This window comes from Ailuropoda melanoleuca, chromosome 18, assembly GCF_002007445.2.
Source record: "Ailuropoda melanoleuca isolate Jingjing chromosome 18, ASM200744v2, whole genome shotgun sequence".
Taxonomy (NCBI): Eukaryota; Metazoa; Chordata; class Mammalia; order Carnivora; family Ursidae; genus Ailuropoda; species Ailuropoda melanoleuca.
In genome coordinates, this window is record NC_048235.1 from 30,294,056 (window position 1) to 30,317,097 (window position 23,042).

The 23,042-nt window shown below is 45.8% G+C and overlaps 1 protein-coding gene across 3 annotated transcripts in view; it reads right to left on the minus strand.

The window, feature by feature from the left end:
• The window catches only part of IKBKB (inhibitor of nuclear factor kappa B kinase subunit beta), a 65,674-nt gene extending 43,107 nt beyond the window's left edge, over positions 1-22,567 (minus strand). The window contains exons 1-6 of one of the 3 annotated variants that reach the window (XM_019798707.2): positions 22,327-22,567; positions 21,755-21,908; positions 18,822-19,015; positions 14,600-14,722; positions 1,822-1,916; positions 713-830 (exon numbers count right to left, since the gene is read on the minus strand). In XM_019798707.2, coding sequence (XP_019654266.1) covers positions 713-830; positions 1,822-1,916; positions 14,600-14,704 — 318 coding nt within the window. In that variant the 5' untranslated portion in view covers positions 14,705-14,722; positions 18,822-19,015; positions 21,755-21,908; positions 22,327-22,567. Of the gene's footprint in view, positions 1-712; positions 831-1,821; positions 1,917-14,599; positions 14,723-15,371; positions 15,541-18,821; positions 19,016-21,754; positions 21,909-22,326 lie in introns of those variants that run through there. The other 2 variants (XM_034647801.1, XM_034647802.1) reach the window with 2 other exon arrangements.
• Positions 22,568-23,042: the final 475 nt, after the last annotated feature.

A 23,042-nucleotide genomic window follows, 5' to 3' on the forward strand; every position in this document is an offset into this window, starting at 1 on the left:
GGCCTGGTCATCCACCTCACCGTCCTGGGCCACGAGCTACATCCTTCACGCGGGAATCCTGTTGTACCAGCGTCACGGGGATGCTGATAATCAAACAAGGCCGAGTATAAAAGCAGGTTGTATGACCCTGTTTCGGACAACACTGTCCCTGAAGTATACGCTCTGGCAAGGAGAAGTGACTGCACTAGAGGGACGAACGCCCAGATGGTGAGTCAGAGGTGGCTCTGGAACATCAGCCCAGTCCTCTGATTACTAAGCCAGCTCCCTTCCTGCTCCGCTCTGTGACCCTGTCTGCAGCACTGCCACATCTGGGGGACAAAACCCCTCCTAATAAAGGCAGTGGTGACGCGGACGCTGGAGGACGGCGGTGGCCCTAACATGCCCAGGGAAGAAAAGTTTGTTTTGGAACTGGTCCAGTCTTTCCCCGTCCTTAAAACCTGGTGACTTTTTCTTGTCATTTTCGTAATCACAGCGCAGGACATACATACAGTGAGACCTTCCCTGACTTTCCCGTAAGAGCTTCTGATTCAGTCTCTTGATTCATATCACGTATGTCGCCCCACCCTGAGAATGGACGAGGGGGATCTGAGAAGGAAAAGCAAGCCCACTGAAGTCACCACGGCTGCCTGAGCTTCCTGATGAGGAAAGGGGCGAGAGGCATCCCCACTGCTGTCTGCCCAGACAGGCTGCGTCCACCACCCTTAAGCCTCACCTTTCGAAGATCTCCTCCCTGGCAGTACTCCATGGCCAACAGGGGCAAGTCATTGGGAGCCAAGTTCTGCATCCCCTCGGGGACGTCCCGGGCAGCCACCACATTGGGGTGGTTCAGCCTAGGAAGGAGACAGCAATGAGGGAAAAACCCCGGCTCTGGCTCAAGCCCATTCCCTGCTCTGTCCGTGTCTCAGCAAAGCTTTACAACAAAGGCCCGGACTAACCGAGGGCCCTCCAGAATAAGCAGAAGGACAGAGGTCAGGCACGGGCTACTTACCTCGGTGCCGGGTCAGTTAGCATCCAACCAGCTCTACTTTCAGCACCATGAGCTCAAGGACGTGAGTGCCTCACATGCAACTTAATTTCTTTACAGTGCCCCATATCAAGTCCTCGCTGTACTTCGAAACTGCTTCTAAAAGTACAGCAAGTAGACGACTTCCAATCCCAGGCCATTCAAGCTGGGATGGGGTGGGGGTGTGTGGGTGTGTGTGTGTGTGTGTGTGTGTGTGTGTGTGCGCAAAGTGATGCCTCCCTTTTAAGAGGTTCATGGAGGGAGCACCTGTTTGAGGTCTTGCAAAACGACTAGGTTGCTAGTTTACCTAAATGCTTACCTAAACCCCTCACTACCTGGGAGGACAGCATCCATCCAGGGACTGTCAGTCCCTGTCTCCACACTGGAGGAATAAGTATCTGCCACTGGTTCACAGCCATGGAGTGTCACCTACCGCTTGGAATTGGAAATATGGGAGGGGGGAACAAAAGCATCTCTGCTGACAAAGAAAAAGTCAGTGTGGTGGCTATTTTAAATTATTTAATGTAAGAAATAAAACTGACCAAGAGCCCTTGACAAGGCCCAGAGTTGGACACTAAGGGCCACTCCTCTAGAAGTCAGCTGTTATCCTGCTTGAGTGACTGGGATTTAGGACTCTCTTCCAGATGCAGCAGGTGGGGCTGTCGCTCCAGATCCCGAAGCTCAGAGGGCTCTCCCCGCCCCCCTCCCCGCGCCCCCCCCATTTCACTGCAATGCCCCAAGGCCCCGCAGCTCCCACGGGCTCCTCTCGTCCCCCAGCAATGGCAGCTCTGTCTTGGCTTAGTGAGCTGGGCCCTCACCTCCTCATGATCTGGATCTCCAGGCACCAGCGCTCTCGGTTCCGGGGGCTGAGCTCCTGCCGGCACTGCTTGATAGCAATCTGCTCCCCTGTCTCCTGCAGAGAGAGCACACACAGGGACAAGATGAGCAGAACTCACAACCAAAGCCACCGAGAAAGCCATGCGTCAAATACAAAATAGTCTCCTTAGGGCCCAAAGCATGGATCACAGGACCTCTGGGATCCCAAGGCCCATCTACATATCCACTGACAGACGTCCCCAAGTCACCTGCCAGCCTCTCAGGCTGACCTCCACACCACCCCTCTTCCCTGACTTTCTCACTTCCAGCCATCCAGAGTCTACACCAAGGCCTTGTTCAGTTCCCACCTCCTCCATGAAACCTCTGCTCACTATTCCTGCGGAAGAGATTTCTCATTTCTCTGAGCCCCAACTGCTGGATAGAACCACAGGACGTTGCTGGTATTGACCATTTTGACCCACGCAAATGGCAGTTGCTTATGACTCAATCTAACAGTGAATGCCACACTGCCTTCATATTTTATGCAAGAGTTCCATCTCTCCAGAGAGAAGACAAGCCTAGCATAGTTAGCTGGAACACAATTTAGCATTTACTAGCTCTGTGACCTGGGGCAGAGCACTTGGTCTGCCTCAGTTTCTTCATCTATAAAATAAGAATGCCTACACCCACCTTTCAGGGCTATCCTGAAGCTTAGCACCTAGCAGTGTCCAGCCCTTAGCAGGTGTTCAGTAACACTGCTAGGAGCGGACCCGTGTCCTGCAAGTACTCCTTGCGTTTAAAATCCTCTGCAGCAGGGCGCCTGGGTGGCACAGCGGTTAAGCGTCTGCCTTCGGCTCAGGGCGTGATCCCGGCGTTATGGGATCGAGCCCCACATCAGGCTCCTCCGCTATGAGCCTGCTTCTTCCTCTCCCACTCCCCCTGCTTGTGTTCCCTCTCTCGCTGGCTGTCTCTATCTCTGTCGAATAAATAAATAAAATCTTTTTAAAAAATTAAAAAAATAAAAAATAATAAATAAAATAAAATCCTCTGCAGCTTGGCTCTACCCTGCCTTTGCAACCCCTCTCGTGAGAAGCCCCCCTGGGCATCCGACACTGCAGCTGGATTAGACACCTGGCCAGTCCTGTGCTTCTGGGGTCTTCGCTCTGGCTCTTGTGGGCGCACAGGCACCACCGGAGCCCATCGAAGGCCTTTTACTCTGCTCTCCAGAGCACTCCTTCATTACACACACCTACCAAAGACTTATTTTTGTAGAGTCATAGGGTTATCTTCTCTTTTCTTGGTTAAATTACAGGCGTATCCATCGTCATGCACTTTAACCTCTTCTCTAGTAACTGGCACAATGCCTTCAGCCGACATTTTGTGAATGGAAACGAAGGCAATCAATAAAACTGAATAATTAACTGACTGCCTGGGTCCTGAGGATTAACTCAGCCCTTTTCCTTCGTACCCTAGACAGCACCAAGGTGCCCCGGGGACAGACTAAAAGGGGTGAGGCCCATGGCTACAGGTCCAACGCTGGAGGCCCAGGGACAGTGGCTCTGGCCTCGGGCGCTCTGCCCACCACAGGGGGTGACCACTATACTGCTGCCAACTCCTCAGGCCCACGGGGGCCTCCAGGATGGCTGAGGGACAGTGGGTGCCCCTGGCCATGCCTCTAGTGGCAGGGGCCTGAAAGCTGGGTCCGCAGTCAGCGAGCAAGCTGACTTATACCAGCATCCTGTATGTTCTGTGTCCATGCAGCAACGACCTCCCCAACAGCCCTATGTACTAGGGAAGAGCCACACCTGCAGGATGGTTACAGCAAATCCTCCAACACGAAAAGATGGCAGAATGGTACCTAAATTCCACGACTTGCCCAACTGAAGAAGGATATTCTAGAGGCCCTGACAGACGGTTCTCTTAGTTTTGTCATTTGAGGAAAATGCACCCTGAAAAGAATCCTTATTCTTGTCAGTGTAGCAATTCATATGGTGCTGAATGGGACTTGAACAAGACACGTTGAGGGGCACTTGGGTGGGCTCCGTCAGTTGAGGGGCAGACTCTGGGTTGCAGGTCAGCTTATGATCTCAGGGCTCCAGGCTCAGCGGGGAGTCTGCTCAAGAGACTTTCCCTCCCTCTCCCTCTCCTTCCCCCTCTGCCACTCCCCCTGCTCACACATCTCTCTCCCTCTCCCTCCCAAATAAATAAATAAATAAATAAAATCTTGAAAGACACCTGGAGAACTGTGGCAGGACCGACCCGTGTGCACGCGGCTGTCTTGCGGCAGCAGAACTGCATCGCAGGCACGCATTTACCAAACGGGCCATCATCCCCACAGGAACACAGACCCACCCAGTAAGAAAAGGAAAAATGGAAGTCTCCAAAAATGAGCGGATATTGTCTGATAAAACCACCAAATCACTGATCGTTAGACCAATTCCTAAAACTGACATGCGAGAAAGATGAGGTTCAGCAACAAGGTGGGAGCATCTTCTGCCTCTTGCAGTTCCAACGCCAGAAAACAGATACAACACCTCTACGACACTCCCAGAAGTTGTCTCCAGCAAATCCCCATATTGCTATGGTTAAGCTGTGTGTCATGGAGTTCCCTCACAGGCCGACTTTTTTTTTTTTGTAACAGCTCTACTGAAATATAATTCACATACCACACAATTCATCCATTTAAAGTGTGTAGTATAACGTGGGGTACGGTCAGCGTAGTACAACCAAAAACCACACATCAATTTTAGAACACGTTCATCATCCCCCAAGGAAACGCGATATCCACCAGCAGCTACTCTTCCCCCAGCCCCTTGTGCAAGGGCAACCACCTACCTTTACAGATGCGCCTGTTCTCAACATTTCACATAAATGCAATCACACAGTATGTGGTCTTTTGCGATGGCTTCTTTCACTTAGCATGACGTTCCCAAGGCCCCCCCATGCGTAGCCACATGCCTACTTTCGGAAGGACACACGCTCTCCTTGCTGCAGCCTGTGGTAGCAGGCACCGATACCCAGGTCCTGCCGGGTCATTCACACACTGCTATTAGAACCCCGATCTTTGCCCAGATCCCGAGGCACTCTCTGGAGAAGAGCTGACCACTTTCAAAAATCATAAATCCTGTTGCTATTGAACCAATCAGCGCAGCTGTACAAGTGAACTCGGGTAGAAATCCATCCAATCACTTTTCATGTTAGGGAACGTGTGAAAATACCGTTTCTGCAATCAATATACAGACCATTAGATCTCACAAAATGTCACGCCCTCTACATCATGCACTTCCCAATTCCTGTCTGTTCTCAAACTGATTTAAATTTGCTTTCAAGTTTCACTTCCCCTGAGTGTTCAGACTCAAACATTTTAGCCCAGTCCTATGGTAACTTCATCAATGGCTCTGACAACATGCCATTAGAGATGCTTCTTTCTGCTCAGGTGGGATCTCCAGGGAAACTGAGACTGGAATGCACAGTTCTACAACGATGGGCCAAGTGGAAAACGAGGTAACAGTGCCGAAGGAGTCCATTCAACAGGTAATGTTTTGATGGATAGTCTGAAAAGTAACAGTTTAGTACAAGATACCGCAACTCAGGGTTTGTTACCTCAGAATGACGCAGAGCTTAAATCAAGATACTTGGAGATCTGCACCTATTTTAATTTTTCCTTCTACTGCTGCTATTAACAAATCGCCACAAACTTAGTGGCTTAAAACAACACAAATTTATTTCCTTACGGTTCTGGGGGTCAGAAGTCTGGTACAGGTCTCAGGGGGCTAAAATGAAGATGTCAGCAGCCGTGTTCTTTTCTAGAAGCTTTAGGGGAGAATAAATTTCCTCGACCTTTCCGGATTCTAGAAGCTGCCCCGCATTCGTTGGCTCAGGCTCCCTCCCTCTATCCTCAAAGCCAGCAAGGACCAGCTGACTCTTGCCACATTGTATCACTTTGACACTGACTCTCCTGCCTCCCTCTTCCACTTTTTTTTTTTAAAAAGGCTTTGTTTATTTGAGAGAGAGAGAGAGAGATAGCAATAGAGATAGCTAGAGAGAACATGAGCGGGGGAGGAGAGGGAGAAGCAGGCTCACTGCTGAGCAGGGAGCCTGATACAGGGCTCAATCCCAGGACCCTGGGATCATGACCTGAGATGAAGGCAGACGCCCAACTGACTGAGCCACCCAGGCACCCCTCCCTCTTCCACTTTTAAGCCCCTCGTGATCACATTGGGCTGACCCAGATGGTCCAGGATAATCCTCCCATCTAAGGTCAGCCGATTAGCAACCTTCATTCCCCTTTGCCATGGTGACCTAAAATATTCAGGTTCAGGGGTTAGGATGCAGACATCTTTGGGAGGGGCCGTTATTCTGCCTACCACAGACAGTATGCTTGCTTCATAAAAATGACAAATATATAACCCCAAAGGCAGATTTATTAAGTGATTTAGAAAATATTTTAGGTAATCTATACATTGGGTAATTGTAGATAATTGAGATCTTCTGTTCATCACAAACATTGGATCTAACACACAGCTGTTACCCAGCCCAACCCAGAGTCCAGAAATAGATTTTGATACTAAAGACTGATAATAAAGACTGAATTTTTGATATTCGCCTCAGTATCCTAATTCAAACTAAAAAGTGAACTTTGCAGTATGAATACTAAACCCATTGTGGACTAACTGGGCACAGACACCAAAACCCACTTTCTATTTGTGGACAGCTCAGCTCAGTCCTACGGTTGCAGGGGAAATCCTAACTCCCTAGGCTTGGGAATGCCTCATACAGATACAGACACTTAAACTCTTCTTACACACTGGCCCTTGAGGCTGTACCCTCAAACAGTCCAGTTTTCCATGAGTAATACTTCATTTGAAACAGAAACCCAAACAGAACGATTTTCTGTTGCTAAAAACATACCTGCTCTAGAAAGCAAAATCCAGTTCAACGGCTCAGAAACAGACTAAAAATACCGGTTTTGAAGCCCGGTGGGGGGGGGGGGAGCGGGGGTTGTTGTTCTTCACTAGCAATGAAACTCCAAGAGCAGCAGAGGGCTTTCTTTATTTGGGCTGGAACTTCCTAGAGTCTTAGTTCAGTTCTGGGGAAACCTAGACTTGGCCCAAACCATCTCAGGCTCCAACTTCTGGTAAGTGGACTCCTCATGTGGGACAAAATTTAAAATTGGTTTGCATTCTGAGAAAACGGAGACAGGCACTAACAGCGTTACCAATACCGAATGCAGTTTACCATGAAGGTCCCTCACGTCTGCGATTCGTTTTGCACATGAAAACGTAAAACTTGTGTAGAAATGGGGTGTGGTATGAAGTGTATGTGGGGGGACACCTCCTCAGAGGCTGAGAGCTACCGAAAGGTGTGACAGCACAAGTGAGCTGAAGGCCAGTCTACTCAGGAGCTGGCCCAGCTTCCCAAAGTTAGCCTTCTTCACATGAGGAGGGGAAACTCGCTGGAAGTGAAGAGGTACATTCAAACCCTTAGCTCAGAAACCTGCCTCTTGTTACCACGGCAACCATCCAACAGGCCATTGTGGTAAAAGGGGGCAATTAGTAATAACCAGCTCATTCCTTCTCAGGCCCTGCCCTCCTAGATGAACACTTCAGAGAGGAAGTGCAAAGCTAGGCCTAGAGAGATCCTAGGGACAGAACTCAGGCCTGAGAGTCAAAAGGTACAGGGCAGACCCCTGACTTCACCCCTGACTCAACTGCGCTGACCAGTATGCTAAGAAGGCTGAGTTCAACCTTTGGTGTAAACGCCCAACAGCCATAGTGGCTTCCAAACTCACCCACAGGGGCTTGTGGGGTGAAAGAAGTCAGGGTGTTAACTCCCTCCTCCTTCACCTGGCGTATTACTTTAGCTTCTGGGTCTTTACCCATTAGAGGGAGATGACTCCAACCCTCAGTCAAAACGAGATGGAGAGTCTGATATGGAGTGAGCCTTGAGCACGTTACAGTAGCATCATTTCCCTTCTCTGGCCTTGTGCACCTGTTACTCTATCCATCTGATTTGTCTTCTCTTCAGACTCTCTACAGTCTGGCTCCTTCCAAGATTCTGCTCCAGTTCCACTTTCTCAAAAAGCCTTCCCTCTTCCCCGAGCACTCAAGAGATAATATGGATAAGCATCTAGCACAGCCGGCACAGGACACACTCCATAAACACCAGCCATTCATATTCCTACACAATCTGGTGCCCATATTTAGACCTATTTAATATACCACTAAGTATTCCTTTTACCTCCTCAATTAGAGCATAAGCACACTGAGGACAAGGTCATTTCTTTTCTTCCCTTGATGGAGCTTGGGTCAGTGCACAATAAATCCTTAGTGAATTGGCTGAAGTCTTTAAGACTTCCAAAACACACACATAAGCTGAAGTAAGCTTAATCTTGTCCAGTGAGGAAACAAGTCAACGTTGGTACCGCTTCGTAGAAGAGATAATTAATGACACCTTACCTTTGATAGCTTTATAATAGCCAGTACATACATTACCTCATGTCATCTTCACAGACATCCCTGGGAAACCAGGCAGCAATTCCCAGCCTCTTTCACAGCAAAGTGCACACAGAATATATTTGCAAGGCACCCTGGGACATTTCCAGATCCTTTCAGAAAGCAGCTGCCCTATTTCATGCCCAGACATGCTGAGAGCCAAGGATATCAGTATCTTAGCATCCTCAAAAATCCATAGGGAAAGTTTGGGCCCAAAACTATGAAGCTGGCAAGAAACAGAGCCAGGACTGGAACCCAGGTATGGGTGAATGGGAGTCAAGCGGTTTTCCCCCCTTATTCCCAAAAGGTGCTGTAGGCTGAGGTCACTCAGGTCATCTCTTTTTCTTCTTTCTCTGTATTTAACAAAGGTCTTATTGGAAAAAAAAAACAGCCTATCTAGTCTGTACTGATAAATGGCTTGTGCTGACCCTCGAGCTGAGGATTTAAGGGAGTACAGACACGGCAAGGACTGCCAAGGCCCATGGTTGGTAACAGAGTCCAAACACTCAGGGAAACAGGGGTAGGGGCATTTGGTACACTGCCCTTCCTAAGAAATATATGTTTTAGAAAGATTTATGCATGTTGTCCTTCAAAGGAGAGTTTTTCCCTTAGTGCTTCAAAATGGTTTAGACTGATTGAAGAGAAATGAGAATGTTCTAGGGGTGTCCGGAACCTTGGATTACCCACCATGGAAAAGCCACAAGCCACGGAGGAGAAAGCAGGAAGTTGGGATTTGAATAATGTAGGTTCAGATCCCAGCTTCTTCACTTACTAGCTCAGACTCTTTAGGCAAATGGCTTGTTAACCTCTCTGTGCTTCAATTTCCTCAGCGATAAACAGAAATAAAGACAATAGTTCTTGGGGTGCCTGGCTGACTCAGTTGGAGGAGTGTGTGACTCTTGATCTTGGGATCGTGAGTTCGAGCCCCATTTTGAGTGTAGAGATTACTTAAATAAATAAACTTAAAAAAAAAAAAAAAAACCCAGTTCTTCCTTTTAGGGTTATTGTGCAGACCAGAGATAAAACACGCAAAATACCTAGCCCAATGATGGCACACAGTAGGTACTCGATAAACAATGGGTCTGATTACGAGGTATCACATATGACTGAGGATACCAATGCTTAGACTCTTTTATGCAATTACTCTTGTGATGAATTAAAAAGTCTCTCTTTTGTAGACAGGATAAAGTATATGGAATATTAGGAAATGCACATGGTTGCAAAGTATAGTCATCATACTGACTGGAGTTAAGTTGCCAAAACCACCCTACCCCATCTGCTTTCTTCAAGAGGCTCTGAACACTGGGGCACCCACCAAAGAATACACTACTCCTCTTCTGAGCTTGGACATCAACTAGAGAACCTCCGAAGCACCCACAGCAGACCTAAGGACTTCCCCACGCAAGGAACAATCTGGCGGGGGCGGGGGGGGATGGAGAGCTTCCCGGACTGAGCCAGGCTCATCAGCAAGGTTTCACAAAGTATTTGTGAAAGTTGACTCCTCCTGTTCCCTCCGCCCTCACCTTCTATTCCCGACTAAGTCCTAAAATAGCTCTTAGATCTGCCCACTTCTCTCCATCTCCAACCACCACCAGCCCAGTCCAATCTCTCACCTGTCCAATCTCCAAACGCCTCATGACTGCTCTCCCCACGTGACAGGGCAGTGCCAGTGGCATCCTGGTACCAGCTCTTCCGAGAGCAGATTGTTAAACATTCGGGAATTCAGTGAGACCCGCTAATTAAACTGTCAGTGGCTTGAAACAAGCCATGGTGGGGGTAGTTAACCTGTGGAAACTGGTAAACACTACGACTCAGGACGTTATTCTGAAGAGCCAATTTCCCAGCACATCACTGCCTGGGCCCCTTCCAAACTCTTCCTGCAGTCACAGCAGACCCCCTTCCAATAGCTTCCTGTTGCTCTTCAGACACAAAACAAAAGCTCTTGGCAGGACCTCACTGTCACTTTCTACATTCCAGCCGCCCTTGTACCTGGCTCCCCTCTTCCTCCCTTCTGGTCCTGCTGACCTTTTCCACCCCACCTGCTTGCCAAGACCTGCCCCACCACAGGGGTTCTGAATAGGCTGCTTCCTCTTCCTGGAACTCTCCTCCCACTTTCTTAGCCTGGCTAAGCTTGGCTAACTTCTACCAATAACTCAGGTCTCTGCTTAAGCGCCACTTCCTCGAAGCAGCCTTCTCCCCTTCACCGCCTGACTGATCCCACCTTCTGGTATAAGGTATCACTGCTGTGGGCCCCTCTCTCTGTCACACTTATGACAGTTGGGAGCTTACATTTGTAATGATAGATTAATGGCTCTTTCCCTTTTCCAAAAAGATCTTTAGAGCAAGTGAATGACTTTATGTACCTAACAAGTGTATAACATAAAGACAATTGCTATGGGGGAACTGAAAGACAGCCAAAGCCAGAAAGGACCCTGCTGACCAGGAACTTAGAGCCTTGACGACACATTCTTATACACAGACAAAAACGCAGTATATGAAGCATGCCAAATGAGCGGAGCTGAGGGAATTCAATGGAAGGACTAATTTCCATAGAATGAAAGAGTCCATGGCAGGTTTATTGAGGAGGTGGTCTGGAGCTGATCCTGGAGGAATGGGCAGAATTAGGTAAAGCCGTCCAGGAGACAGAGGCTTGTCCCAGAGAAGGCTCAGCCAACCAACTTGTTGGGAGCCAATAAGAGGAGGTAATGCTAGAAGGACAGGGTGAGGCCAGACTGTGAAGAGGCCTCAAACGGTAGAATGAGGAGTTTGGCTTTGGCTTTTAAAAAATAAAGATTAAAAAAAAAGAAAGAAAGAATGAAAGAAAGAAAGAATGAATGAATGAACAACCATCAAGAAAATGAAAAGGCAACCTAGGCAGCAGATATTTGCAAATGATATATCCAATAAGGGGTTAATATGCAAAATACAAAAAGAACTTACATAGCTCTACACCAAAAAACTAATAATCCAGTTAAAAAAATTGGCAGAAGACCTAAACAGACATTTTTCCAAAGACATACAAATGGAAAACAGACAGATGAAAAGACGCTCAACATCACTCATCATCAGGGAAATGCAAATCAAAAAACCACAATAAGATATCACCTTATAACTGTCAGAATGGCTAGAATCAAAAAGACAAGACATAGGGGCACCTGGGTGGCACAGCAGTTAAGCGTCTGCCTTCGGCTCAGGGCGTGATCCCGGTGTTATGGGATCGAGCCCCACATCAGGCTCTTCAGCTATGAGCCTGCTTCTTCCTCTCCCACTCCCCCTGCTTGTGTTCCCTCTCTCTCTGGCTGTCTCTATCTCTGTCGAGTAAATAAATAAATAAAATCTTTAAAAAAAAAAAAAAAAGACAAGACATAACAGGTGTTGGCGAGGATGTGAAGAAAGGGGAAACCTTGTGCACTGCTAGTAGGAATGTAAACTGATGCAGCCACTGTGGAAAACAGAGTGGAGGTTCCTCAAAAACTTAAAAACAGAACTATCACATGATCCAGTAATTCCACTGCTACGTATTTAATCACAGAAAACAAAACCACTAATTTGAAAACACTAACATATGCATCCCTATGTTTACTGCAGCATTATTTACAGCAACCAAGACAGGGAAGCAACCTAAGTGTCCATCAACAGATGAATGGATAAAGAAGATGTGGGAGATATATATATATATATATGAAATATGGTAATACATAGTAATGGAATAGTAATATTCCATTGTATATATATATATATGGAATATATACTCAGACATAAGAAAGAATGAAATCTTGCCATTCGTGACAACACGGATGGACATAAAGGGTATTACGCTAAGTGAAATAAGAGAGGAAAAAATGTCACATGATTTCACTTCATGTGGAATCTAAACAAAACAGATGAAGGAACAAACAACAGCAACAAAAAAGTAAAAACAGACTCATAAATCCAGAAAACTGGTAGTTACCAGAAAGGACAGAGTTGGGGGATAGGTGAAATAGGTGAAGGAATTAAGAGATACAAACTTTCCGTACCATTTGTCACGGGGGGTGAAAAGTACAGCACTGGAAACACAGTCAATAATACTGTAAGAACACTGTATAGGGACAGATGCTGACTGTATTTATCACGGTGAGCACGGTATAACGTACAGAATCGTCAAATCACTATGTTGTACCCCTAAAACTAATATAATAATATATGCCAACTATACCTCAATTAAAAAATAAAATAAAAATGAAAAACAAATTAAGTTTTTTGAACAGGGGAAAGAACTTGAAAGTAGTAATTCTAGAAGACTAATACACACACACACACACACATACACACACATCTTTTCAGGCCCATATCTATAAAGCCAGGAACAAATACTGTCTTGATAATAGCTTTCCAAACTCACAGAGGAGATGGAGGCCATTTTGAGCTACAGATGACAGACACATGGCACAGGAGTTCTGTCTCCTTCTGAGGGAAACCAAACATCTCTAGTTCAGCTGCTGCGAGAGAGCTGCTGTAGTCAAGAATCTTCAAAGCTGTAGCCTGTCTAGAAGCAGCCGAGCCCAGGCCAGCCCAGGTATATGTGGGGTCATAGAATGATCTGGCTCTTGTTGTAATGCTAGGCCCATGGTTATACTCAGACCAGAACACATTTGAGCCAGCTGTGTTTCTATGGCCCGCTCGGCCATAGGCTTTGCTGGAATTGTGGTTTCCTGGTTGAATGTGGGAATTACCACCTCCAGAACTGTACTCTATTACCGTTCAGCTCTGGCTCCCACATTCCCCCAGGAGTCGTTCCATCTACTCAGAGCTGACAGGACTCAGGGCAGGGCCTAGAATGCTTTCCAATTTACTGATAAAGGAGGGTGGCTGTCTGGAATGACGCTCTCATGTGGCTGGCCGGCAGCCTTGATGACTCTCCCGCTGGCTGCTGCAGCTGGCTCCTGGGAAATGGTGCACAATTTGCCATCCCTTCAGCCCAACGAAGTGCTCAGCAGCCCCTGATCAAAAAGCAGGTGCTGGGGCGCCTGGGTGGCACAGCGGTTAAGCATCTGCCTTCGGCTCAGGGCGTGATCCCAGAGTTATGGGATCGAGCCCCACATCGCTCTTCCGCTGTGAGCCTGCTTCTTCCTCTCCCACTCCCCCTGCTTGTGTTCCCTCTCTCGCTGGCTATCTCTATCTCTGTCGAATAAATAAATAAAATCTTTAAAAAAAAAAAAAAACAGGGGCTTTCCTTCAAGGACTTCACTGGTCTAACTTTGGAGTCAGAAAGCTAACTTTAGTTATTTGGTGACTGAAGGTTCCCTAGAGCAGCAGTCTCCAAATTGGGTATATGTGCACCAGGGTTACCCAAAACTGGAATTCAAAAAAATTAAAAAGAAATTAAGCTTTTCTGATATTAACTTTATGACACCCTCCTCAGATTATTTTTCAGAAGATCACACATCACTTGCGGACTCGAGGTAAAACAGGGGAAAATGGGCATTCCACAGGCCCTGGTGGACAGGGGCCCCAGCTTAGGTAGACTGTGGACTATATTATCCAATTTCAATACAATGACTCTCATAAAATGGACAAGTGCCTAAAGAAATTCCTGCAGAGAACCTCAGTACATCTAACACCAGCACAAGCAAACAGGAGTATGGAAGAACTAACACTTGTATCATGAGAAACTCACTTCAGACATAGGAGTAAAAACAATGAGGATCTAATCAGATCTAAAAAGAAATCAACCCAAATAATTCCAAATTATAAAAATTCTTTGAAACATAGATTTTTCACTATCCTTAACAAAAATTCTCACTTTCATATGGATGGGTATATTCTGCACTGTACAGTAATGCAAACAATACTGGGAAGGCATCATAATTAGTACATGTTTAAAATATTTTTAAACTAATTTTTTAAACACTTAAATATATCTTACTATGGTCATCCCTCAACTTTTTTCTATTTTTGTATGTTTTGTAACATGTAATATATTAGTACATGATAGTGTGATGGCAGCACAAATACTAATTTAAGATACATAAAACTGAAGCTGAAAACTTAAAATATTCTTACTATTTATTTGGGGAGCATAGTCAATACAGCTTGGAGACCACTAACTTATAGTTAGCTGGGCAGCTCTGACGCCCTTCCTGTTCCCGGTTCTCACTCTCTCCCAAGAAGCCCATGGCCAAAGGTGAGCCCCATTCCCCCCACCCAGCACAGTGTGGGGCAGAGGCGATTGGAGGGGAGCCTGTCTTCCCCACCTCCCACCCCTGCTCGCCTTTAGCTCTTCCCAGCTCCACAGAGGCCCTACCTGATTGTGCCATCGGATGACGTTTCCAAATCCCCCTGTCCCAAGTCGTTCTTTCATCTCCCAGGCGCCACATGTCTGGGTTGGCAGAGAAGGTGACCAGCTCATACTGATGCCGTGCTAACTCTGTAAGCAATTTGGTGTGGGGGACAAAAGATTAAGATTAAGAAAAAAAGAAACTCGTGATGGAGAAGGTAAGAGATACCAGTGCCCTTCGATGAGAGAGAACAAAAAACTCAGCTGGTTTTCATTTTGTATATAAACCTGGTTTGTTTTGGGGGTTTGGTAGCAAACTTTTGTTTTTCTCACCTTCCCCCACCCCCACCTCAGCTGTTGTGGAAGGAGGCAGGGAGGAAAGTCACTCAAAGAAGATGTTACTCCACGCCCCCTAAACTCGAAAGGGTACCCCAGCCTGGACTCCAGCAAGGGGCGCCCTGCCCCGCGCGCATTCTGCTCAAGGTAGCAGGGGCAGAGTCTAACGTTGAGTTTCCCCACGGTCACGTGTGTCTTCACACGTGAATCATGGCTCTCTCCCAAAGCCACCACCTCCAAGCGGCCACCTGGAACCACCCGGGCCAGGGCTGTTCCGGGCCTCCCAACTTCAACCCGCGCAAGAGAAAGGCTTGTACAGCCGGAAACCCCGACTTTTAAACTCGACAGAAGTCTCTTCGGGAGCCTCAAGCGAGGAGGGAGGTGCGAGCTCGCCGGTGCAGAGGAGACACGGGGTCTGCAGGTGGCACCAGGGGCCCCCCTCGCGGCCGCCCGAGGGACTCACCTGTTGGCAGGGACGCGGGGCAGGGGAGCCGCTCCCCGGGGCGGGGGAGGCGGGGGCTGGGGCGGCAAAACCGGGGGCTCTGGCACCTCCCCGAAGACATTAAAATGCGGGAATCTTAAACCTGCCAGCCCAGCGCGACTTCCTCAAACACTTCCTGCTCTGACGTCACGGAACACGTGGGCCGCGGCGGCCCGCCCTTAAAGGAGCCGCGGGGGGCGCCAGCCCAGACCACGCCCTGTACCCGTCGCCCGCGGGAGCACTGGGGCACCCCGTCGTCCTCGCCCCGGTGACTCTGGGAGTGCTGCGTGTGGCTTCTAGATGGCTCCGGGCAGCCTGGGACAGGCTGTGCTCCCTGAGATTAAGGAGTGGCCCCAAAATGAACCCGAATGCGCCAAACTCTCTTTAGACAGTGACTTTAACCTGAGGCGGTTTCTGGGACAGGGGAGATGGGGATTTCCTCACCAGAGCCCTCCTGGGGTGAACTTGACACCGTTTCCTAGACTTTTAACTAGGTGGAATTTCCCGCGCCCCCGCCAGGATTTATTTAGGGACTGTTTACAAGAATTGCCCGGGCCTCCTCTCAGGCTGCGTCCCCTTTATCTGGAGGATTTTTGGCTCGGTATGAAGAATGATAAATCACAGCTGTACTCCCTAGAAGTGTCAGCCCCCACTACCCCCTTAAAAAAATAAAGAAAAGGGGGGGAATCTCGTAGTGTTAACGCGAAACTGCAGTTTCAGTGATTTAGGGAAATTGAGAGAAGCTCACAGCCCTGGAGTTCACCGCTCAACCCATACCTACTGACATTATAATAAGGTCTTTTGCTATGAAGTTTCTCGGTTCCGTGGCATTATGCTATCACACAAAGGTGGTGTGTGTTGGTAGATTTACTCAAGCGGGAGAAAAAAAGCATTAGAGGAAACCTGAAGATAATACCTCACCTTTATAAAATGCTTATCAAGTGCCAGACACTGTCTACATACACTCTGTACTTAGAATTCCTCATTCAGATCCTCAGGGCAACCCTACACATGGGACAATAATTGCATTATTGTTATCCCCATTTTGCAGATGAGAAGACTGATGTGCAGAGAGGAAAATATGTCAAAGGCACAGGCCAGTAAGTGGATGAACTGATACTCCAAACCCAGTGGCTGGTTTTTAGGTCTGAGCTCTTAATATTTGGTTAAAAGTATCATACTAAGAATTTCAGGAGGCAAACTGGATTTTGAATCCTAATACTGCTATGGAGCACAAGATTTTAGGGCCAATTACTTAACCACTCCAAGCATCCATTTCTCTTCTTTCAAACGTGGGCAACATTAGGTTGAATCGTATGAAATTGCCATTTTTTAAAACAGAAACAGTGGAAACACCCGCAACAAACATTAGTGGTTTCATATGGTTCAGCCTAAGAGCAGCAGGAGGACAGGAGGGCACATAAGTCAGAGAAGGGAACCAGCAGGGTTGTCGTAGACGGATGAGTTAATGGTAATAACCATGCCTGACGCAAGGATCAGTCCTGCCTGCACACAGCCTGAGGCCGAAGTGATTTGAAATGGTGGGGCGAGGGACTCCGAGCCCATGACAAGAAAAAATTCTTGAGACATCTTCGGTGCGAAAGGTGCTTTAATTAAAGCATGGGGATAGGACCGATGGACAGAAAGAACTGCTGCCCCAGCTGGTGAGGAGCAACCAGTTATATACTTGGGAGTTGGGAGGTAAAGGGAAGTTTACAAAAGGACTTTCATATATACTAAAGAGGATTCATAGGATACTGGAGGACTTGCCATTGTCAAGCTAAGGTTGTTTTCCCCTCTAGCAAAGCATGAACATTTAGACAGCTGGGAGTTTCCTAGAGGAATGTTATACTCTGCCTGCTTCAAGTTTTTGTCAATGGACTGTAGGTTATAAGGAAATTTAATTTTATCTACATTTCCTTCTGCCTTTGTTCCCCCACATCATTCTCCCTGAACAATTCTGACCCTTTAATCTTTAAGGTTGTTGAGGACTGAAGGGCTTATCTTCTGTAACTTCATCCTGCTGAATAGGGGCGTAGAGATGTCCCCACCTATGGGTCAACATGGGTCAGTTGGGGAATTTATATGTATAGGAGTTACCAAAGGCAGAGGTGGCCAATCCAAGGTAGGCAACATATGGGAACCTCCTTGAGTAGAAAGGGTTATCTGTCAATTGGAAGTTATGGCAGTGAAGAAGTCTTGGGACCTGGCAGGCAGACACCAGAAAGACAACAAAATGAGGTTAATATTATAATGAGAAAGAGAAGCCCAAAAAAAAATGGCATTGATAGTTAACTAAAATTTTTCTCCAGTCCTTTATTGTCATTTAAAGAGAAATTTGAGGTCTTCCACAGGTTCGCAGGAATAAGAAGGCACATTAGTTTGCTCATTGGTCTCCTGAGAAGGGGGTACAGCTTTTATTCTAGATCTAAAGGCCATGAAGAGTGCCCCTCTAATTGTATTGCAGTGGGAGCACATAATGGGACCCTGTAGGGGCCCTTCCATTTTGGAGTTAAATCCCCTGATGGGGCGCCTGGGTGGCACAGCGGTTAAGCGTCTGCCTTCGGCTCAGGGCGTGATCCCGGCGTTATGGGATCGAGCCCCACATCAGGCTCCTCTCCTGGGAGCCTGCTTCTTCCTCTCCCACTCCCCCTGCTTGTGTTCCCTCTCTCGCTGGCTGTCTCTATCTATGTCAAATAAATAAATAAAATCTTTAAAAAAAAAAAATCCCCTGCTGTATTAGACTTCCAACCCTTTAAATAAACCATGTCTCCAGGGTTTATATGGAGTGGGTTGCTAGTGACTATCAGGTTTAGGGAGGATGTAGTTTGCGTATTCATTTAGAGATTTATGAATTAGCCTGGTCTCAAGGGAATAATTTAACAGAACTTTGTAGTATCCATCTATTGATAGGTCTACAGTGAGAAAAAGTTTTTCATAGAGTAACTCAAAGGGACTTAACCCTATTGGTTGTTTTGGGGCAATCCTCATTCTGAGAAGCCCTACCTTTAAAAAACTAATCCAGTTTTCTTGAGTCACAATGCTTAAAATAGATTATCTACAAAGATGCGTTATTGAAACATTTTCTCTGTAGTCTATAATCACCCTCATTTTAAATCAGAGATAGCCAAATCAAGACTGATTCATTTGAAAAACAAGTCCAGTTTTAACAAACTTGGCCTAATTATTTACATAAGCTCAGCAAGACTAGTGATTGATGATACAGATTTTTTAGAATCTACTTTCCTGGAACTTTTTGTAAGGAATCTCCAGGTTGAACTTTTAGTAGCCTCTTTAGGCCAGAAATCAAGCCAAATACTTGCCATCAGACATCCCTGCAATACCTGTATATTTGGGTGAATTCTTCTTTCAGAGGTCCCCAGGGTATCCTGAAGTTCCTGCACCTGCCAGGAAGTGACATTCTTTACTCACCCGGTAAGGCTGCTGGAAATTCTGTAAGCAAGGTATCAGGCCAACATTTCCGTGGAGCTCTATTGGCTTCATGCTTCACAAAGTCAACCTTAGTTCCTTAAAGCTGTCTGGTCACATCTGAGTCTATGCAGGTCTCTCAAATATGATATTCCAGTCACAGACTTGGTAAAATAACTAATGTTTCCAATGATGTCCTGTTGCAAGGAGAATAGATTCTTATTGAACCTATGCAAATGACTATGATTGCCAAGGAAGAAAGAATACTTATTGAGACCTTTTGAATTTCAGAGGGTTCTGCTAGAGAGAAAAGTTAAGTGCTTCAGTTTGTTCAGAGAGGAATATTTTATCCTATTTCCTAAGACATCATGGATATCTTAAGAGAAAGCTTCCTTAATGTGGAAGAGCAAACATTAGAGAACCAGCAATATTTCAAACAAGAGTCACAAAAACCATAATCATCTTCTTCAGTTCATTTAGTCCCATGTTACTAATTCTTGGTTCGGTGTGAATGCAGCTTTCAGTTAGTTCTGTAAATTTTTACTAATTTCAGTTTTAGGATTTTAAAGATACTAAAAACCCGTATTTGTCAAAAGCCTTTTTTATGAATCTCCTTGAAGATGAAACACATTTCACAAGAGAATAAGAACAATAACTATAAATGATAAAAGACTCAAGAATGGACATGGTGAGAGATCTGATGAGAGGTTACAATATAGCTGACAAGGAAATCTGGTCATTTCTGTGACACATAGCTCATCAGTAATCAGAATATTAAGTGATGGCCTTATACCAGAACATATTAAAACTTTGGGAATTGCATATAATCTCTAAAATAGTTACAGCATTTACCCAAGCAATACAACCTAAGTTTTATTATTTGTTTAACAGCGCTTCCAGAGTAACTTAACATACCAAATAAACAAGACTAATTAGTCAAAAAGACTTCATTTACAATTTAAACCTTGGGAAGTATGTTAAAAGAAACCTCAGAAAGTTATAAAGCACATGTCTGAATAGTGGATTACAGATCATTACAAAGCTTATAATTTAATTATTTACTTAACCTTTAAACAAGGTGACAATAAGAGATTCAAAAGGCAGGTATGTAGGGTTATATAGCTGTTAGCAAAACTCAGCTCCTTTAACCTTGAGATTTACTTAATCAAAGACCTGATAAAGAGAAAACAAGTTTTGTTTTTCTGGGCAGACAAACAAAAACAAAAATAAAACCTTTTTCATATTTTCTTATCAAGTGCAAACCAACATCCAAGAAAACTTTTTTTTATTAAAGATTTTATTTATTTATTTGACAGAGAGAAAGACAGCCAGCAGGAGAGGGAATACAAGCAGGCGGAGTGGGAGAGGAAGAAGCAGGCTCCTAGGGGAGGAGCCTGATGTGGGGCTCGATCCCAGGGACCCAGGATCATGCCCTGAGCTGAAGGCAGACACTTAAGGACTGAGCCACCCAGGCACCCCTCAAGAAAACTTTTTTGAAGAGAGAGAAAAGCAGAATTTCAATCTTATACCAGTGTACATTTAAAATCCTTTCATTTTAACTTTAACCCTGACCACATATAAAATTCCTTTCCAGGGGTGCCTGGGTGCCTCAGTCAGTCTGCCTTCAGCTCATGTCATGATCCCAGCATGGGGCTTTCTGCTCAGCAGGGAGTCTGCTTCTCCATCTCCCCCTCCCCCCACTCATGCTTGCTCTCTTTCCCTCTACGAAATAAATAAATAAAATCTTTTTAAAAAATTCCTTTTCAAAGATTCCCCTCCATAAACCTTTTATAACTTTTTCGTTCAAAGTTGCTTCCCTTATTTCCATCAGTCTTGATGACATTTAGCGGAATTTTGCACCCTTGGAAACCTTAGTCTCCAGTGAAAACTAAATAATAGTAACCAGTTGTGAACGGCCAGAATTTTTTCAATAGCAAATTTATAAATACATTTCACAATTTTAAAAACATAGATTTTTTTCATAGTACAATCTTTTAATAAAGCACAAAGCATGTTTAACGACAGACCCAAGTATCCTCAGCAATAAGAAGCCAAAAGCACAAACCTAAGTTCAGTAATCAATGCTTCAGTATTTTTTCTCATTTGGAAAAGGCCTAAATGTCCAATGAATCCAATCCCATTGATTATCCAAACAAAACTTTAAATGTTCATGTTGCCAAAGACTTTGAAAGCTGCCTTAACAACTACCCATGAAAACTTTGAGACAAACAAAATTAACCATCATTTTACGTCCTCTTTTTGCTGACAAACTGCAACAGAGGTAACATTAGCTTATTTGACCTTCAGCAAACCTTGGTAGAATAAAAGTTTCATATTTAATGCTAAGAATTCTAAATATATGTGTGTCTTAATTAAATCAACAAACTTAAATTAGTTTAAATACAGAATTTTGGGGCGCCTGGGTGGCTCAATTGTTAAGCATCTGCCTTCAACTCAGGGCGTGATCCTGTCCTAGGATCGAGCCCCGCATCAGGCTCCTCCGCTGGGAGCCTGCTTCTTCCTCTCCCACTCCCCCTGCTTGTGTTCCCTCCCTCTCTGGCTGTTTCTCTCTGTGTCAATTTTTTTTTTAATCTTTAAAAATAAATAAATACATACATACATGCATACATACATACAGAATTATGTTCCACCTGTGTCCACTTAAAAGTCAATCCATTGTTAATTTTTACTAGGGGTGCCACTGGGGAAATCTTGAGTGGGCGGTGTATGCAGGCTGCCCCCGAGGTGGTGCAGAGATAGGAGGAGGAGGAGAGGAAGGGAAGGCAGAAGAGGCGAAGTGTCGCCAGAAGGCAGAGAAAAAGGGTTCCTGGTTCTAAAACCTGTCAGCTCAGACAGATGAGGAGACATCATGTATTTTTTCCCACCAAAGTGGAAATAAGCAGTCCATGTCAGGCCAGAGAAGACAGGGAACTTACCAGAAACAGAAGGAGTTTTGGCAACTGCTTCAGAATATTTCATAAAGTCCCATCCTGAGGTAGACTAATCAGAGACTATTGGCTCCAATTACAGCCGTTAACCCAGGAAATGAATGAGGGCAAAGCCCCCACATATTGCTAGAGTAACCAGGATCTATTAGGAGGAACAATGAGAAAGAATGAGAGTCAGAGTGTCCCTTGTCGGGGATGACCTGTATTTCCTCCAGCAACCTGGTTTTATTCAGAGGACACCTGTTTACACAATTATGATCCAATATGTCAGGAAGGAGTTTGCTAGCCAAACCATATTCTGACAAATACATTCTGCCAGAGGCCCTTAAGTCAGGGTCCTGAAGTAGAGACATCAAGGCCTGGGCATAGGGTCTCTCTGGCCATTTGCCCTGTTTCTTGCAAAAGAGATCTAACCAATAGACCCTACTGAGGCCATGCAGTGTCACAAAAGAAAACCCTTGTTTTTTTCCCCTTAAATCTTGCAATCTGAATTGTTTCCAGTGCGTTAAAAGGCATCCCAAGAGAGAGTCCTTGGGGACTGAAGAGAGAAGTTTCATTACCCTTGACTCCCGGGTGGTGTCCCGCGTGCAGTATATGTCAGAGGTTTCTGGCGTCAAAACAACCTGAGGCCTCCCTGGAATGAAATCGCTATGATCATGGCCCTGCCATAAAGGCCTGTAGGAGGGAGGCCTGCCCTCTCCCTGCTTCTCCATCGCATTCTAGACTACGATGGGTGCCAACATACGGACCAAGTTTGCGATGCTCTGAAGGTCCTGCCATAAAAGCCATGCTGCGTCTTTGCTTGCCTCCCTGTGAAGGCTGAGAAGAACCTGCCATTTATAACCCGTGGAAAACAACAGAAAAGTTTTGCAAGGGGAAATTACCCAATTTTGTAACGTAAGTTAACAGTAGGGGACATTGACAGAAAACAGTAAAGATAGAAATCCATCATGGGCTAAGCGACATTCCAACACATGCAGTCTTTGCAGCCCACTTCTCTAGGAAACGGTCCCTTGTTGGGTTTTAATTCCATCAGGTACTGGTTTCGGCTGGTTCCAAGTGGAGATCCCATGGCCAGAAGCTGCTAGACCAGGGACGTGAAGGGAATCACATTAGACCCGTGAGGAGGAAACGTCACATGGGAGTCTTAAAGTTGGCAGCTGTCCTGGTGACTTAGGTGGCTGTGCCGTGCCCAAGACAGGCAACTTTGCATAAGGACAGAAATGAAGAGAGGGCATCAAGATTCTGGGTCTTATTACCATCCTGGCCAGGGTAC